General features: G+C 37.9%; 1 protein-coding gene across 1 annotated transcript in view; it reads right to left on the bottom strand.

Moving 5' to 3' along the window:
* The window catches only part of PTPRT (protein tyrosine phosphatase receptor type T), a 771,767-nt gene that overhangs the window by 51,255 nt on the left and 699,738 nt on the right, over positions 1-20,774 (bottom strand). Inside the window, exon 21 of the mRNA XM_042464568.1 lies at positions 12,213-12,300. Within this exon, the coding sequence (XP_042320502.1) occupies positions 12,213-12,300 (88 nt within the window). The remainder of the gene's footprint in view (positions 1-12,212; positions 12,301-20,774) is intronic.

Here is a 20,774-nt window from a genome sequence, read left to right as displayed (position 1 = left end):
CACACACACACACACACAAAAGGCATGCGGGGGGGGGGGGGCAACCAAGCAACTACCTACCAGTCAACAAGGTTGGTGGGGTAGCTAATATTCTACATGATAGGATCAGAATTCAAGATGGTCTTGATTCCATTTTGGAGAGCTGGGCTAAGACTAATAAAATAAATTTAAATATGAATAAATATAAGATATTGACTCAGGCATTAAAAATGCACAGTTATGCACCCATGAAAAGGATCTGGGATCTAGATAGATCAGAAGCTAAACATGAGTCAGTAATATGATATGGCCAAAAAAGTCAAAACAATTCTAGGCTGCATCAACAGGACTACAATGTCCAGATCAAGAGAAATAATAGTAACAGTCTATTTGATTTTGATCAGGCCTCATTGGGAGTACTGGGAGTCCAGACTGAGGCACCAGATAATGACAAGGAGAGTGACCATGATCATAAAAGGTCTGGAAATCAAGTTTTATGAAGAGCAACCTAAGGAGCTGGGTATATTTAGTATGAAGGAGCAAAGACTGAGAGATGCAATAACCATCTTTAACTATTAGAAGTAATGTGATTAACTATTTGATGTAATGTAAAGTAGAAGATGGAGTGACCTTGTTTTCTCTTGCTACAGAGACTAGAATACCATCCAACTGATTCAGATTACAAGAAAAGACATTCCATCTAAACACTGGGAAAAATGTTCAGCAATGGAACAGATTGCCCCAGGGGATGGTGGACTCTTTTTCTTTGGAAGCTGCATGGCCATCTCAGGAATGGCTTGGGCTGTATCCGCACTGCATAAATATTCCAGTGTGATGCTGCTTTAACAGCCATGGCTGATTGCTATGGAATTCTGGGAACTGCTGCACCAGAACTCTCTGACAGAGGAGACTAAATGTCTCACAAAACTACACAAAACGTTAACTCACAAAACTCACAAAACTCTAACATGGCTGCTAAAGTGGTGGCACACTGGATTATTTCTCCAGTGCAGATGCATCCTAGATGATCATGGCAGTCTCTTCTAACTCTATTCAATGATTCTTCCTGAAATTGTCATTTCCTTCAAAATGCATCCTTTTAGAGATGAACTTTGGTGGCTAAAAGTGGAATCACTTCAGAGAAGAATATGAATCACAGAAAAGTATCTCAGTGCCAGAAGTCTGAAATTTTTACTAGTATTTACTGCACACTTGGAAAAGCTAAGACACTTATTCTTAGATATTTTCAAGGGTAAAGCAAATGAAAGGCTATGAAAATTATCAATGGCAGAAAAAAAGATAAATTAATGTAATGAGAACCAATTTTTTCATGCAGTTTCAATGACTGTATGATATACATTGACTTTAAGAAGAGGGTCTGACTCTAGGCTTCCTCTCCAGAAGAATGGGTACAAGAAATAACAGGGGAGAGAAAGAGCAAGATTAAGTGTGTGTGTGTGCTTGCATGTGTATTTTAAATTTGTTGTTGTGTACCTTCAAGTAATTTCTGATTTATGGCAATCCTAAAATGAACTTATCACAGGGGTTTCTTGGTACAATTTGTTCAGAGAGTGTTTGCCTTTGTAATTGCCTTCCTGTGAAGCTGAGACAATGTGATTTGCCCAGGGCACCAAGTGGGTTCCTATGGCTGAATGAAGATTTGAACCCTGATATTTCAAAGTCTTAGTCCAACACACAAACCACTGCACTGGCTCTGTTATATATATTTAATAAACATATGGATATGGAATATAACCTCAAGTATTCTAAAGAAATAAGGGATCACAAAGGAAACATTTGTGAGAACAGACCATATGTTATGGAAAGTTTTTTTTGTGAGAAAATAAATTAGAAAATGCATGGTTTCCCCCCCCCTTTTTTTGGGGGGGGGGTCTCTCTGGGTTTAAAGAGGTCACCACGTTAATTGCTCTTGCAAAATCGCTGCATGTTCCATCTCATATGAGGTTTCACCTCCTGTGGAAATCTATTTTGTTCTAAAGTGTGAGTGACAAGAGGCAGCAGTTTGCTTATAAAACAAGGCTAACAAATATTAACAATGATAGCTCAGTCTTCAGAATGTAATAAGGCTTTTTATTCTTTCTTTTCTTTTCTTTCTTTCTTTCTTTCTTTCTTTTTTTTTTTTTTGGTGTGGATAGAGCTCAGTTAATACTAATACCGTAACATCTTTTAAATTGTGTTCTATAGGCTTGGCAAATGTTGGGAAGATATGAATATATTTCATTGTTCTACAAAACAACAACACTAAAAACTAGTAATAAAACAGAATGTACAGCACATTAGGATGAGATACCAGAAAACTACTCTGTAAAGTAACTTTTGTCATCACATGAACGGCTTTGTGCATATATTTTATTCTCCTCTTATAATTCTTTGCTAATATAATACTTGAAGGAAGAAATTAGTAATTTTAGGAATTTTATTGTCACTGCAGTCTTGAAAATTACTGAAAGTTTGGAACTTGTTCTGACCAAAATTTATACTTACTTTCTTGCACAAAAAAATAAATTCTGTGCAGAAAATCTTTTGAGCAAAAACTCTATGCTCCATTTTCTCAATTATATCCTGAACTGTCCTGAACTGTCCAGGATTCTCATCACTCCAGGACTCTCCTCATCAAGGTTTCTGAACACCTGGGAATTAATTTTTCAAACATTTTTTCAACTATTATTTCATCCTTATTATCTTAGCTTTCAGTCATCTGTTACAGAGAAATCTTATCTAACCTGTGGATAACTCACAGGTTAACTCCTAAAAAACTTGAGGCAGATGGTCAGTGGTTAAGCTGGTTGAGAAATGTGGGGAGTTGTAGTCCAAGGAAGAAGGATTTTCAAGCTCTGAAATTACCAATGATGTTCACTTTATGACAAATGGAAAATAAAGCAAAGAAAGCACTCAGGAATATGTGGCTTTGTCTTTTTATAAGTTTGCAGGGGCCACATGTTCCACTCTTGCCCCCCTTCAGTCACTGATTTCTATGGCCAGAATTCACTAAGATAGTTATGAATATATAAGCTAGTGTTACACATTTGTAACTGGTTCATATTCATATTACCTAGCTATTCTCTGATTTAAGGGATCTATAGGAACTGTGAAAGTCCCAGTCAGCATTTAATGAGCAACAGCCACTGCGGATAACAAGGTTTTGATTCAATGGTGATCAGGAAGCAGCTGATTGATGTTTTTGCCCTTCTCATGACAGCAATCTCCAGTGCAAGAGGGCACTGACACAGGAACCCTCCTGACTGTCACACCAGAAATCGGTCATGAAAGGGGATGGAAATTTCAGTCAGCTGATTCCTGCTCAATAGAACAGACCCCTGTTGCTTGTAGTGGATGCTATCCTGTAAGTGAGGATGAGGAGGGATTCAGACTGGGAGATACTACTTATGTATGTAACTAAGGTGGTTGCATAGCTCAGTAGGTTATACAAAATCATTTACTATATGCTTAAGGCTACAATTCTTTATGCATTTACTTGGAAGTATGCCGGTTTGATATCAACAGGACTTACTACTGAGCAGACAAGTACAAATTTGCACTATATGGTGCTTTCCAGACCAGCACTTTGCGCTGGCCTGGATACGTGCTAGAGTTGCCCGAGGGCGGTGCCACCGCACGCCCCACCACCCTAGCACGTCATGGTGGCGTGATAATGGCAGCGCCCTGTACACATGGGCGCTGCCATTATGATGTCACAAACACGCCGCAGCCAAATAGTGTGGCGCAGACGTGATGTCCCTGCGACATTGCAAAGCACTTGGGGCGCCCTTTCATCATCATGGGAAGGAGCTCCAAAACAGAACTCATTTTTGCTGTATGCATCGCTGGTGCAGCCTTTACACGGCTGCGCCAGCAATGCAGAAGAGAAAGGGGACAAGCGGCCCCTTTCTCCCCTTCCCCACAGCTGTCAGGGTGTCCTTGGGGCATGAAGCCCCAAGGACACCCCCTTTTCAGGTCGCGGGGAAGCAGCATTTTGCCACTTCCACGAGGCCTGGAGAAGCAGCAGATGGGGGTCTCTGGGACTGCTGCTGCGGATGCCCAGGCCCCAATCTGCAGGGAAAAGGGGCAGGTGCAAGCCGCCTCAAAGGGGTGGACTGTATCCTGCCTATGATTATATGAAGTGAGAGAGAGAGAGTAGGGCTGCTCTTGAGCAATGTCTCCCTGCTGAACCCACCCTGAAGATGTCTCTACCATGGGGACACATCTAGAACAACGAAGTGTTATATGCTCTTTTTGTCAGCTAGAATGTCAATTCTTCAAAATCCCGAGGAGAGAGTGTATTATACATGTAATATACTCCCTATTCAAAGAACATGGGAGTAGAACTAGTATGAGATGCAATAGTAGCAGTGAAAGTAATCACTTTTTTTCTTTAGGCTCTTTAGAGGAAGTTTGGGATATGTTTGCATACAATTTTGATGATATAAATGAACTAATATGCTATGTTATACTATAATTTATATTTTATTAACTGTTTATCTTTCATATTTTATTACAATGAATTTGTGAAAAATGTCAGTTAGGTACTCAACTCCTACAGCAAGAGCACCTCAAATGGTACTCAAATACCCACCTACCTACTTCAGAGGTATGTTGGGGATTGTGTGTGTGTTTGGAAGGAGAGCCTGGTACAAATGGCAGGGTCCATCTTATGGGAGCCTCTGTAATTAATAACAAATATGATTGAAATCGTAATGGCTTGAAAAGGATTAAAATCAAGTTTCATAACACTGAAGAACACATGGTGTAAGAAAAAAAAAATCAGAGGATGGCAAATAAAGTTTATAAATTAGGCACACTGGGACACCAGCCATGAACCATGAACCACCTTACTGTCAGCTCAGTAATGAACATAGTTCATTCTTTCCCATGATAGCTTTGCCTTTGTACCGTGCTTGGTTGCCTCAACCATTGCTATTATTTCATTATTAATGCTATTTCTTAGAAGCCCCATTGATGGCCTTATTAATTAAGTACAACCAATCTTTGAGGAACAAATAGCCTATTTGTTATTTAATATTAATATGCTTTCATATTCACCTCCCCATCTGCATTGTTTATCTAAACGGTAACAATTAATTCTCCCTCACTGTATTTTTTAAAATAATAATTTGCATCTTCTTTTGGACTGTTCTTAAGAGCCTGCCATTTACTGTCTTTTATATTTTGTTATTCAAGCATAACCTGTCTTCTGCCTCTTTTTTTTATTGCAATGGAATTTAATATATAGATGTATAGCTATAGTTAGGCATCTCCCTTTGTTGAATGACAATTCAGCTTTGTGAACATTTCCCTATGATTCCTTTTCCCCTTTTATCTGTTTGATGTTTCACTCTTAGTTCTTCCCGACATACCTCAGTGGAACAGAATGTTCCCTTCCCTGTAATCATACTTGGTAAGTAAATGGTCACTTGATGCTTTTATTCCTATTTGTATGCTTATCCTAGGTTCTATTTATTTTAAACTATACAAAATATAAGCTGCTTTACATAGCCTACTATGCCCATCCAACAAACAGCTGCATTTATCAAAGCATTTGCATCATCAGAGCATTAGCTCTTTGTTATTGCAATACAACAGCATTCAGTGTTGTGCTGAAGTTCTTTAAGAAACCTTTTCCAGAATATTTGGATGGGACAAAAACCTTTCCAAGGATCTTGGGAGAGGGAATTTCACTTATTTCTATTAGAACATGTGGTTTGACAATCTTCCTTTGCTTTCCATTTATTTCTTCATTTTTCAAAAGCCAAATCACTGGTCCAAGCAACTGATGGTTTGTGTGACACTTCCGAACTTTGAAAGTGTATCTATGTATGCAAGAATGTTGTTTGCATACAGAATTTTAGGAAAGTTTTGAAGAGAGAAGCTGGACAAGCCAGGATAAGCTCAGCAAGCTTGAACTGAACCAGACAACCACAATTCCTAGAATCCTGTGAATGAAGAAGGATATAACCTAGAGCCTTGTCTGTAGATGGGTTAGTTAGGGCAGTCAGAAATAGAGGGTGGGCCAGAAATAGAGTGTATGAGGAGAAGAAAGGAGGAGATCTGAATATGATTTTGGGAAGCTGTGAAGGTAGAAGAAGTTCAGGGAGAAGTACAACTTTGTTTGAAACTGAGATGTAGCACCACATGTTTATTTTACCTGTTGTAATAAATCTTCACTGTTATAATTTTCTACACCTCTGTTGGGATGTTTTAATTTAATAATTTACAGGAAACCCATCATGCTTTACAACAGTTGGCCCATTGATCAACACAGCCACTTGCCCAGTCACCTTGAGACCTGTGTACTTGATCCAGGGAGGGATCTTGTTGGGAAAAGGGAACAGGAAATCTAGAGCTAGCATTGTGGAGCGAATCTGGAGAGGAGTTCAATCAAATACATCTACTGAAAAGTATGGCTAATTGATTCAGGAAGTCTTACTTCCAATTAAGTATAATGAACCTGATGTGAATAATCAGTTAGTTCAACCAATGACGAACCTACTGATCAACTGAAAACATCCCCAGAATTTGCTAGGTAGGAGATTTTTTTTATAACTTTCTGTGAGCAATTTTTAATACAACTACTTACTGTAGAAAGCAGCCAATGCCCTAGAACAAGGTGATAATTCTGTGACCTTTCAGATCCTAGTCTCTACATTCCAGCAGCTGAGGAGGAATGCTGGGAGTTACAGTACTGTACCATCAAAAAGTCTCCTTGATCCCCTTCCATGTGTTCCTTTTACTCACAAGAGTTAATGGTTATTCTAAGATGGTTCTTCCTGTTGTACATTTGTATGGTACATCATCTAAAATAAAACATGCTTTTTCCTTAAAGTATTGCCTAGATTCATGTGCAAAATTATGCTGAGTTAATCAGTTAATACACTAAAACTCACACAATTAATTGTTTTTCCCCCATGACTGGATGACTGCAGGCATAATTATACAATTATCTATTCTATTCTCACCTATGCTGGGCGTGTGAAATATTTTATCTGGCTCTATTACGCATAATACAAATAACTTCCAATTCACTTCAGCTCATTTGTTCAGGCACACAGCACCCAGAGATGCCAGGATTAAGCCATATTCCACATGTTCCTGGAGGTTTCAAGCAGGCAAGCAAAGAATACTTGAATTTTTTCTTATCTTTAAGAAGAAGGGATATCCCAATGGATTGAGAAAATAATCAACTACCATAAAGTTTTTAACATTTTGGGACCTTTTTGTTTTTGTTTTATTTTGTTTGAGAGAGAGAGAGAGAGAGAGAGAGAGAGAGAGAGAGAGAACAAGTAAATCTCCCTTTCCCCATTCCTTTTGCAAAATAAAAATCATCTAAATGAAAAAAAAAATACTAAAAAACTTTTGTACATCAGGGACTTCTGAAATTTTTCATTTTTTCATGTGAGAATGAAATTCATGAATGAATTTCTTAAAATTGATAATTTATATGGGAGAATGAGCAGGCTCTCTGTTAGGCTTTTAAGCGGTTTTAATTAAGACAGTGTATGAGAACCAGCATTGCAGAGTCGTCTGAATGTTGGACTATTCCTCTGGAGACCAGGGTTTCATTCCCAGCTCAGCCATGAAACCCACTGGATTACCCTGGACAATTCACATGCTCTCAGTCTCAGGAAATGCAATGGCAAACCTCCTCTGAACAAATCTTGCTAAGAAAACCCCATGATAGGTTCACCTTAGGGTTGCCATAAGTTGAAAATGCCTTGAAGGCATACAATAACATCAACAAATAGATATGCAAAAATACACTACTCATGGGGAGGAACAGAGATTTTCCTGTGTCTGACATAACTGAAACCAAAGGAAACCAAATGGGAATAAAGGAAGTGTTTTCTGAATTTGTGAATGCTTCTCTCTCTCTCTCTCTCTCTCTCTCTCTCTGTATTCTTTATTTATATAGCACTGTAGATTTGCACAGTGATATACACACACACACACACACACACACATATATATATGGGTTGGGACACTAATAACCTAACCATGTTCAAGATTTGAGGAGAGGGGCTCTTCAGCAGAAGCTGCTTTAAAAATTTGAAAGGGTAGCTTGTAAAGTATCTCTGTAGCTGCATGCAATAAAGACTGGAGTCATCACAAACTCAAGAGAAACTCAGATATTGACCTGTATACTAAATTCATCCATCCATACTTGTTGCATATCCATGACCACTACTTAGCAATAGCAAAAGCATTTACATTTCTATTCTACTTAATAGTGAACTCAGCACTCGCTAAGCAGTTTAAAATCGGTATGCCAATTGCCCCAACAAGCTGGGAACTCATTTTACCAACCTACAAAAGGATGGAAGGCTGAGTCAATCTTGGAGTCCTGGGATCAAACTCATAATGTAGTTGCTGCTGTACTGGCATTTAACCACCGCACCACCAGGGCTCCTTACTTAGACTGTAACACTATTGCCACAATTGTAACTCCCCCCCACTCAAACCTACTGCATGGGGAGAAGGCCATTCTTTTGGCAACTGGAGGACATGTAAATGACATTTCTGTCAGGTTAGGGAGAAAGATTGGGCCAGGAGAGTTTAATGTCTTAATGCGGTAATGGACTGCATGGGGAAAAACAAACTCAAGTTGAATCCAGGTAAGACGGAGGTACTTGCAATAGGGATCCCCAATCCAGGAATGGAGTTATGCCAGACAGTTCTGGACAGGGTCACACTTCCCCTGAAGGACTCTGTTCACAGTCTGGGGGTGCTCCTAGACTTGTCTCTCCATCTGACGGCTCAGGTGGATGCGACAGTCAGGAGCAGTTACTATCAGCTTCGGCTGATATGCCAGCTGTGCCCTTTCCTGGAGCGGGAAGACCTTGAAACATTGGTACATGCTCTGGTAACCTCTCAGTTTGACTTCTGTAGCACACTCTACATGGGGCTACCTTTGTGTCAAGTTCAGAAACTTCAATTGGCACAGAATATGGCAGCCAGGCTGGTTACTGGCACACCTAGATCTGCCCACATTACACCAGTTTTAAAATCCCTTCACTGGCTGCCTATTAGTCTCTGGGTAAGATACAAAGTGTTGGTTTTAACATTTAAAGCCCTACATTGCTTGGGTCCTGACTTCTTGCCGGAGCGCCTTCTCCCATATCATCCTCCCCACATTCTCTGTTCTGCTAGGAAGAATCTGCTTCAACCGAAGAGGACTAGACTTTCTGCAGTGACCCAGCGATCCTTTTCAGCAGCTGCTTCTAGACTCTGGAATGACCTGCCATACGAGATCCATCAGATTACCACCTTGGGAACCTTTAAGAAGGCTATTAAGATGGATCTCTTCCGGCAGGCCTTTCCAGACTAGAATATCCATGTGACTAGGTTAACTAAAACCAATACTTCCATTTGGTATTTAGCTAACGCACAAACATATTGACATCTGCTTCCTATTTTTCAGCCCTACATGTTATACCCCTTAATTAAAACAAAAATAAAAATATGGCAACACTACATACATACTAGAATGCTTCATGCCAAATATACTATGTTATACTAATATTCCAATTGGTATCTGGAGCTGTATGACCAGTCCCATTCTTTTCAACTTGGGGCATAGTTCTGAATCAATGGGCTGTGATATGCATGCATGGAGCTTTCATCATTAATGGTGGAAAATGTAAGGACTAATTCATAGTAACCTTTTCTCTTTATTACAGTCACTGAAAATGATCACTACTTAGACACAGTTGTTACACTATTGCCATAACTGTAACATTCCCTTCCCCCCCCATAGTTTCCATGCCATAATAATTGCAAATAATAAAAATAAAAATGGAAGTATGGTGTTTTAACAATGAAGCTCTGGCTAAGGATGCTGCAATGGTCAACACTCTCTTACCAGCTTTGCTCAATACAGCCTTTTAAACACTAATTTTCTTTGTAACTTTCTTATTTTTCTCACACTTGATTCCTCCCTGGTGAGCTCACCTAAGTTTATTGCTTGTGGATCATTACTTTCCACCTGGCATTCACAGATGTCTTGTGCTTCTCCAGACAGAATCCACAGCAAGGAAGACAAAATAGCTGATGTGATTAGTACCCAGAGATTGTGTGTTCACCGTTTATCTGAAGCTAGGTAATAAACCTGTCCCTTGGGGCCAAGACATTTTTGAGGCATGAAGAGCTGCACAGTTAGAACTGTTTGTCACAAGTAAGGGCTTCCAATGTATATAGGTACTGCTAAAAAGCAAGTATGTGAACATTTGGCCCCTTGGCAATTTCTGCATGGGAGGTCAGGAAGAACAATGTTTTGAGTCTAATTCAAAAATGATTTCTTCCTGGGAAAAGGGTTGACAATGGGAGCAATGAAAAGGAAAACTGACTCTGACCTCATACTAACAAGTATTTCCTATCAGACAAATGCCTAGGGTTGATGCTCTCCTTCAAATTCTGAACCACATCAATTCCATCCCTACTTAACTGTATGAAGCTCTTTTTAGGCATTATGCATCTTCTGTCAATATGCATAAAGCATGGACAAATCTATGAAGCCCAATTTCAGCTTGTACATTATTCTATTCTTAAGTTTTTCTCATTCTGGTTAGACATGTATTCCAAGGATTTTTTCAGTCTGCAAAATAATCAGTTTGTATATTTTCATGTGCATTTTTGAAAATCTGCACATTTTCTCAAATTTAAATATTTTTTAAATTTTAGATATTTACAATATTGTTTTTCACATCAGCACAATTACTCAATTAATAAAACATTTTTGTTTTCTGTACAACAACCACTATTTTTGGACAAATGTTTCATACACAGACATTTTTCCTTACTTTTTCAAATGCAAACTTTTATTTATGAACTTTTAAAGACCCAATAGCCAGTTCTGGAAAAGGTTAGACAGCTCACCCTCCATACCACAGATTTTTTATCCACTGTTTCAAGATCCACCGCATTGACCTATATATATATATATATATATATATATATATATATATATCTCAATTACAGAGAGAGGAAACCTTGATTTTCCCATTTTATATAAGAGACACAATTTTATTATTAATTGTATTTAATGGGACTTGATCATCCATGGATTTGGGTATCCACAAGGGTACACCTAATCAAGGCACATTAAATCGATCATAGCAAATGAAGAGACTGTGATGCTTAATACTTAGGGATGTGACAAAATTTTAGTTACAAAATTTCCATTCTTATTGACAAAGTCTTTCATGGCATTTTGAGATATTTGACATTTTCTTGTGTGCAGTGTGAGAACAAGAGAAAGGATGCTTTGCTTTTCATTGTGATTTTCCTAGAACTTGCACATAAATGTCTGCACAAAACTACCCTTTGTGAAGAAGGAGGAAATACACAACAAACAGAGACGTACTGGCTGTTCAATCAAAAAGGTGCACAAACAATATATCTGATGTTTTAAATTATTAAGATTTCAGGTAGCAGTGCAACAGCATTTGAGCTATGTGAGTTCCATATTTTATGCAATTTGAGCAATAAATATAAGAACATTCATATTCTTATGAATGTCAGAATTGTTTCAAGACCAAGAGAAAATTTCTATCTGGGCAAGGAGAACAATTTTATGGTTTCTCTTTCTCACATGGAAGGAAGAGGCAAACAAGGTTTTACACTGTGCATGCAGAGCATCCTTTACATTGGGGTGGAGCTGCTGCCCTGGGGCTGCATGAAACCCCCAAGAATTTATTTGTGCCACTCATTGTCTCCAGAATCTGGCCTGATATTTTTCTGGCCAAAAGTTAGGATGATTTTCTGCACCTGGAGCACAACACTTTACCTTTTGAATACATTGCAAGGCCTTCATACCAGAAGTGAATCTTTGGCCATTTTTTTAAAATAGTCCCTGTGGCACTTGGTGAGTTCTCACCTATTAAAGTCACCCCCATCCTGCTGTAGTTGATCACCCCTCATCTGCAAGGAAAGCCTGGGAATATGAAATTACTGTTCCCCTTCTCCTTTTTATAGATATGCTCTATGTAAAAGGGCTGAGCACACGAAATACACTGAGATCATTTTCAGAAATATAATGAAAAAGAAGATGGGAGAGAAAAGAATAACAATGAAGCTAAGCCTGAAATTATCAATCAGAAATGTGAAGAATACTAGGAATTTCTGTGCTCTTTTTACAGTTACGCTCTCAGACATACCCCCTCTCTGCTAGATGCTTACAGATAACACACAGGAAGTTCAGTTCAGTTTGAATTTGCACCTACAGGAGATGATGTTGCCATATCTATTCTTATTGCGGTTTTCATCTTCTTTGGCTGTATCCCAAGACGCTGTCTGCCCCTCGGGTAGAGCCTGCAAAATAAACAACAGCAGAGTATTCATGAAACAGCCAATACCCTCAGGTGTTTTAGCATAACAAAGTGTGGATGGGGGGAAAACCATAGCATATAATTTCGCACCCAGCCAAGCCTAAAGTTTTTCTCAAGGAAAGGGCACATTTAATAATATAATGATGAAGAGACCATTAGCATCCCATGGCTTATTTTGGCATATAATTGCTTTCCCAATGCAACTGGAACAAAATCAAGTAGGAGAGATTTTGCTTCTGGCTTTGTAATCATTATTTTTTGTGTTTTTGTTCTTTAAATTAATGTGCCAACCCTAATGTGAGGATGTAGATCATTTTGCTCATGCCCATGAGAAAAACCAGGATTCATGGAAGATATTTAAATTTAGTATAGAGGAAGTGTTTCTCTGTTATGTATTAAGGAGTAAATGTATATCAAACACATGGGCTACATGAATCTCCCATATGTTACATCCATGATATATAATGTCCTGTCATGTGAATAGAATTTGATATATCAATTTCAACTAAGAAGCTTAGCTCAAGGCCTTTTTAATTCATCATCACTTAATTAAAGCTACTGCATTTATTAGGAACACAGAATCATAGGAAGATCCTTTACACTGAGTCAAACCACATTTCTGTTCATCTGAGTGTTATCAACCCTGACCAGCAGTGGCTCTCTGTAATGCCAATCCCTCACATTAACAGGTGGCCTCCTAGCCAAGTACTACCCAGGACTCAACCTATTTTAAAATCAGATGAAACTGGGTGTGTTCAATGTGGTATGTTTCACTACAGCCTTAAAATGCATTAAAAATTATTAACCTTTATTTATAAAGCGCTGTAAATTTACACAAGGATTTGCAACTGTGGGTCACTGTAAAGGAAAAGGACAGTCTTGGATAGAATACCTCCAAAGGTGCTCCTGATAACTGTAGTTGGACCAACTGAGTTGCTATGATATTTTGATTTTGAGTACCTTTTCAAAAATGGCAGACTGACATTTTGACTTTTCTTTGGGATGAAAATGGGGGAAAGAGCTTTTCTGTGCCTCTCATGCACTCAGCTCTGTTTGGAATGATCAATGATGTCTTTAAAGATGGTGTTGGTTTTGAATTTCTACAACAAAGTCATATCCTGTGATCATGAATTACACTCAAATAACACTCATCATTACAGAACCACAGTTCCTACTGTGAGTATAGGCAATTTTCCCAAATCTACAATGGATAATACATTTGCTTGTTTCTTGCACTGCTAGCTGCTTCATCTGTGATGCAAGTAGAATATGCTAATGTAATATTATAATCATGTTGTTTAAGAATATAGCCTTTGGCAGACCACAGCTCAAAAAGAACTATAGGATAAATAATGTCAGAATAATATCGATGCTGTTTTTAAGAAAGATGGGTAATAAGTAGATCTATCTCACATCACTACATGTATGAAACAATGAATTAGCAAATGGGAGATCTTTGATCACATATCAGTTTCTCTGTATAAAGAAAGTGGTGCCTAACAACAGTAATGTCCTGTGTTTGGGATGGAGGCATTGAAAAAAAGTAGATGAAGGAAGCTCATTTTCTCCACCAAAAAGAAGAGGTATTATTTCTACATTAGTGTCTAATTACAATAGATTGTCCAGAGAAGGTAGCAGTCATTTAGGTTCTCATTATGTGGTATTGATGGTAAAGGGGGGTGGGGGTGGATATCTCTGTCATATTATACATGTACTTCTGCAAAGGAAATGACCAGTTCACCAGTGATCAGATATCCATTCTTTTGACAACTGAGCTTCCCATCAAAACAATGGGATTTTGCTTTAGAAGTTACAGATGCAATGTGTGCACAAAAATGCTGGAAAAACCTAGTGGCACCTCTGCCCATTGAAAAATTGGTACATTTTTGAAATAACCAAATTTCAGTATTTGATAGGTGGAATAGTTTGTATCCCATCCTAGATTTCAACAAATGCATGGGGATGTTACATTAAAACTGCAGTAACTCACTCATCTATATGTATACTCCCATGTTGCACCTCTAAATGGATGTAGTGATATAAAGAACACTTGACAATTTTCTTGTCCTCATTGAGAAAAGGCATCTCGATATATTGAGGCAAACCACACACAAAAAAATAGCCTCTCAGATTTTTTTTCATCCCTGCAGAAGAGTGAAAAGACTGGTCCTTTTGGGAAAAGACACAAAATATGGGAAAGCACTGGAAAACCTGCATATAACTAAAAAATAATCTTGCCAATTGGGGAGAACACTTGAAATTTTGTTTTCACATGTGTGATCAAAAAACCAAAGTTTTACATCCCTACACATTTTTATTCACCTGTGGCAATGAAAAAATGTAATAAAGGCCATAATTTATCAATGGAGAGACTCTTTCCATTTGTGGAACATATTTCATTCAGTAGAAATAATTCTACTGATGGATTTTCAGAAGATATAAACCACTGCACAGAGGAGGAAGGAACCAATAGATGTTGCTGTCTTCCTCCTACCTCTGTCTTTGAAAGCTCAGAATACTAATATATCACACTGAGGGCTTTCTAAGTACACTGTAACCAATGGAAATAAATTTTGAAAACACCCCCAACTAAGTATGGTTATTCTGCCTCACCCCCTAATTTGTAATTGTAAGATATAGCTCCAGCAAGACACCTTGTTATGATGTGATGTGGATAATTTCAAAAAGTGTTAACTATAACATTCTTCTGAAGATGGAAAGAAAAGTTCATCTTTGACATTTTAAATAAATGTTCAAAATTATCTTTTCACAGTTTAGCACTTGCTTTTGTACTATCAATGATCTCATTATCACTCTGAAGTTATGAGAAAACCTTGAAAGAAAAGTATATCTTGGTCTAGCCAGCACTTATGCACAGCATAAAAGAACACAGATGACACATTAGTTGAACCCAAAAACTGCTTTGGTTATAATTTTGGGTTTTATATCTTCCTGCTTAATTTTTTCCCTTGAAATGTAGTATAAAGTTGCATTGACAAGCTTTCTGACACTCTTCAAGTTCAAATTCAGTGTTTATATGTGCACTTCCATGCATTTATATTCCATTATAAAAGCAAACTGGAGAATACTACTGAAAACAAATTATGTTATAACATTATCTCATAGTGCCCAGAATTCAAATGCTTGTGGAAAGCCAGCAGCCTCATTGTTCACATTGGTAAAAAAAATATAAAGCAAATAATGTTTGCTTAATTAATGTACGAACAAGGAGATGGAAACATCACCCCAGCACCCCGCCCAGATCCTTTTATTTGCTATTAGTGATGACATTTCAGATTTCAAATACAATTATTGGGAGCAGTAGAAGAGTTGTAGAAATGGGGTCAGGCTGCTAGTTGAAAAATATAATCTAATATGCACCCCAAAATTCCAGATTAGGTAGTATATGAAATGGTGTGACACCTAATTTTGAAAAATAAGTCAAGCCATTTAGAGTAAACCATTTAGCTTTTTATTTTATTTTGTATGTATCTCAGTTGACTTTTCCCATCCATTTGGGAGCCCATGCTATACACTACACTTTGAAACACACCAGTATTTGATTCCTACTCTTTACTTCCTACTAAGGATGCAATTTTTCATTAATTGTACTATCAAAGCAAGCAACAAGTAATTTTAACAATGTGAGAAAATGTTCAAAAAAATGTTCAGTTTTCAAAGACAATTCACAGTTTAGGATTTATTCAGTGCAAAATTTGCATGAGGTTTCTTTTACAAAAACAAAACAAAAACCCCAGCCCTTTTTTGCATAGAAAATAGCCTTTTCTGTTCAGAAAACAAGAATTCTTAATAGAAGAAATGTTTATTGATTAGCCCTTCGGCCATTTCAAAACAATACAATATAACACTAAAACAAGTAGAACACATTATGGCACTGTACATACCGGCATATGTGGTGCCCTGTCACGTGCTAGGGGTTGGCCGAGGACACAGCATCCATACCGGCCTCACCCCTAGCACATGACAGGAGCATCAAAATGGTGGCGCCCTATGCACACGGGTGCCGCCATTTTGATGGAGAGAAAGGGGCCGTGTGGCCCCTTTCTCTGTCTGTTCGCCGGTGTCAGGGTGTCCTTGGGGCATGAAGCCCCAAGGATACCCTTTTCCAGGCCGCAGGGAAGCAGCCTTTTGCCGCTTCCCCAAGGCCTGGAAAAGTGGCAGATCAGGGCCTCCGGGGCTGCTGCTGTGACTGCTCAGGCCATGATCCATTGAGGAAAGGGGCAGGTGTAGGCCGCCCCAAAGGGGCGATCTGTATCCTCCCTATAAAATTCTATAGAAATTCTATAGCAATTAAGAATCACATTCATACTATAGGTTTACTCTAGATTTTTTTAAAAATGATTCAGACAGAGTATATACTTTTCAACTGGAAGAAGGGGCAGAGAAATATGATTTTCACTGGAATCACAGTGTTCATGAATCCCAAATACTAACAAACATTTCTACTTCACTTTCACTAAACCTAAAACAAAGTTCCCATTGGTACTAGTGGAAGCTTGAGGGGGTTGTAACGTGTGGCTAGCAGCTTTTGTAGGCTGCATCTGCACTTCAGAAATAATGCAGTTTGACTCTACTTTATCTGTCATGGCTCAATGCTAGGGAATTCTGGGATTTGTAGTTTTGTGAGACACTTTGCTTTCTCTATCAGAGGGTTCTGGTGCTGCAACAAACTACAAGTCCCAGGATTCCATAGCATTGAGCCATGGCAATTAAAGCCATGCAGTGCAAATGTAGCAATAGAGATCAAAGGTAGGGAGGGGAAGGTTTAATTTACATTCCAGCTTTCTCTTATGGATGGAATGGAAGGTAATTTAGAATTAAATACAACAAATATAAGTAAAACATAAAATTAATAAAAGTATAAAAATGAAAAACACTTATAAATTACAGCATACATCTAATTTGCAGAAGCAAATGGGGTGAATTGCCAAAGGTCTGCTTGAATAAAAAGCTTTTTACCTGCTGGTGAAAAGATAACAGGGATGGAGCCAACCTAGCTTCCCCCAGTAGGAGACTATAGAGCCTCCGAACAGCCAGGATTAAATCTCCCTTTCCTCTTGGTCCCAATGAAAGTGACCATTGGCTTATATGTTGAAAAAGGAAAAAACTAAGAGAGCAATAACATCTATAAAAGATGGGGATAGAATAGTGACAGATAAGATTCAAATTAAAAAAATACTCCTAAGATATTTCTCGGAATTGTATAAAGAAACAACCATAAAGAAGTCCGTGATAGAAAAATACTTGGATGCCCAAGAAATTAAAAAGTTGACTCCTGAGCAGAGACAAATATTGAACGCTCCTATTAAGTTGCAGGAAGTGTTGGATGCGATCCACAGCTCAAAGAAAGGAAAATCTCCAGGGTTGGATGGCTTTACCAATGAGTACTATAAACTATATGAAAAAGAATTAGGATCTCCATTGGTTGAAACAATGAATGAGATTTTGGAAACCAAAACACCGCAAACATGGAATCAGGCTAACATAATCTTAATACCTGAAGAAGATGAAGAAATATTAGAACAAAAAACTATAGACCTATCTTGCTTTTAAATTCGGACTATAAACTATTGGCATCAATTTTGGCAGAGAGAGTAAAAAGAATTTTGGCTAATTGGATAAATCCCGATCAAAACGGTTTTCTCCCTAACAGGAAAATCAAAGATAATATTAGAAATTTACTAAATATAATTGAGATTTATGAAAAAGACGTTAACAAAAATTTGGCAATGATATTTTTGGACGCGGAGAAGGCCTTTGATAATGTTAGATGGGATTTCATGTTTGCGGTGTTGAAAAGGATGGAGGTTGGTGAACATTTTTTAAACTGGATTATGAAAATGTATGACAACCAAGAAGCGTGTGTTTCAATCAATGGAGAAAAGACAAAGATGTTTAAGATTACAAAAGGAGTTAGACAAGGTTGCCCTCTTGCCCCACTATTGTTAATAGTGACTTTAGAGGTTTTGTTAAATAGGATCAGGAATGACACTTTAATTGAAGGAATGAGGGTGAAAAATCAAAATTATAAAATGCGGGCTTACGCTGACGACGTAGTGCTTACTATATCTAATATTCTTGAATGCACTGATCACTTAATGAAGATCCTTAAGGATTATGGTAAAATTTCAGGTTATAGGATTAATCAAACAAAAACAATGTTGCTAGCTATGAACATTTCTGATAAGGATATTGAAAGAATAGTGGAGAAATCAGGCTTTCAAAGGAAGAAACAGGTAAAGTATTTAGGAATAATTATGTCAGTGACAAACACAGAATTATATCAAAATAATTACACAAGAATGTGGAAGGAAATTAAATTGGATCTGAGGTGGTGGCAATATTTACAAATTTCGTGGCTAGGTAGAATAGCCACAATAAAGATGGCCATGCTACCCAAATTGATGTTTCTATTTCAAAATATACCTATAATTACTAAAGATGGGATTTTAAAGGATTGGAATAAAGATATCTCAAAATGTATTTGGCAGAATAAAAAACCCTAGAATTAAAGTAAAGATTATGCAAGATAGGACTGAAAACGGTGGTTTGAGCCTCCCTAATTTAAAGTGGTACTTCTACGCATGCGTATTAGATTGGGTGACCAATTGGCTTAAATTGGAGGATAATAGAAATTTGGTGTTGGAAAGCCATGGGCTGAAATTTGGATTACATGCTTATTTATTCTATGATAAAGCCAAAGTGGACAGGGACTTTAACAATCATTTTGTTCGTAGAACTTTATTGAGAATTGGGCTGAAATATAAACAAAGATGGTGCCCAAAAATTCCACCATGGGTATCCCCAGGAGAAGCTTTTTTAAAGAGGGAAGTATATAGTGAAAATAAATGGATCCGATATAGTGATATAATTAAGTTACACCAAGGTACACAAAAAATTAAATCACAGGAGGAAATTGCTGATGAGGATTTTGTATTAAATTGGTTTTCATATAGACAACTGTGTGAAAGATTCAAAATGGATCAAAAAGTTTTTGGTATTGCTCCTGCTATCCCAGAATTGGAAAAGATTGTTAAAAATGACCCCAAAATAAAAAGGATATCAAAATTTTATAATTTGATTTTGAAATTTGAATTGGAGGAAGAGGTTATCAAGGATTATATGGTTAGGTGGGCAAAAGATTTGAACCAAAATATAATGTTGGAACATTGGGAAAAGACATGGAGAAGATGGATCAAATATTCAATGAGTATAGAAATTAGGGAAAGTTGCTATAAATCCATTTTCAGATGGTATCTAACACCATATAAGATCTCCAAAATGTATAAGGGTATGAAAGGGTTATGCTGGAAATGCCATAGGAATTGGGTACTTATATGCATAGTTATAGAATCATAGAATCATAGAATCATAGAGTTGGAAGAGACCACTAGGGCCATCCAGTCCAACCCCCTGCAATGCAGGAAATCCAAATCAAAGCATCCCTGACAGATGGCCATCCAGCCTCTGTTTAAAGACCTCCAAGGAAGGAGACTCTATCACCCTCCGAGGGAGTGCATTCCACTGTCGAACAGCCCTTACTGTCAGGAAGTTCCTCCTAATGTTCAGGTGGAATCTCTTTTCCTGTAGCTTGCATCCATTGTTCCGGGTCCTGTTCTCTGGAGCAGCAGAAAACAAGCTTGCTCCCTCCTCAATATGACATCCTTTCAAATATTTAAACAGGGCTATCATATCACCTCTTAACCTTCTTTTCTCCAGGCTAAACATCCCCAGCTCCCTAAGTCGTTCCTCATAGGGCATGGTTTCCAGACCCTTCACCATTTTTGTTGCCCTCCTTTGGACACGCTCCAGTTTCTCAATGTCCTTTCTGAATTGTGGTGCCCAGAACTGGACACAATATTCTAGGTGGGGCCTGACCTGTGAAAAGGCAAAACAGTTTTGGAAAATGATCCACGAGGGAATGAAAAAATATTTAAATTTAGTACACGCCTAGACCCAAAGATGTATGTTCTAAATATAATAGACAATAGTGAGATGGAAACGGTGTATGGCAAATTGCTATTCTTAGTAATAACTGCTGTGAGGACCCTCTATGCAAGACATTGGAAATTGCAAGAGATCCCGTCGACAGACGAATGGAATATTAAAATCTATGAGATGCATGAAATGGATAAACTAACAAGTCTTATGAAGGATGAATCAACACAAAATTTCCAAAAAGAGTGGAGTGCATGGATTTCCTATGTACAATTAGAAGGGAAACCTATTAGAAGTATTGCATTAAAGGAGTAGGAGGGGGTTAAGAAAGGGTTTGATAAGACTCAATCAGATTAATTGCACAACTGTGATAATTGAGGGGTGCAGCTGCTTTTGTGATTCATTACTGGAAGTACGTAAATGACACTGTAGATAGTTGAGGAATGTATTATAGTTTATTAGAGATTGATAGCTACATATGTATTTAATACTGAAGCC

This window comes from Sceloporus undulatus, chromosome 4 (genome assembly GCF_019175285.1).
Source record: "Sceloporus undulatus isolate JIND9_A2432 ecotype Alabama chromosome 4, SceUnd_v1.1, whole genome shotgun sequence".
Lineage (NCBI taxonomy): Eukaryota > Metazoa > Chordata > Lepidosauria > Squamata > Phrynosomatidae > Sceloporus > Sceloporus undulatus.
This window is presented reverse-complemented; position numbering and strand designations above follow the sequence as displayed.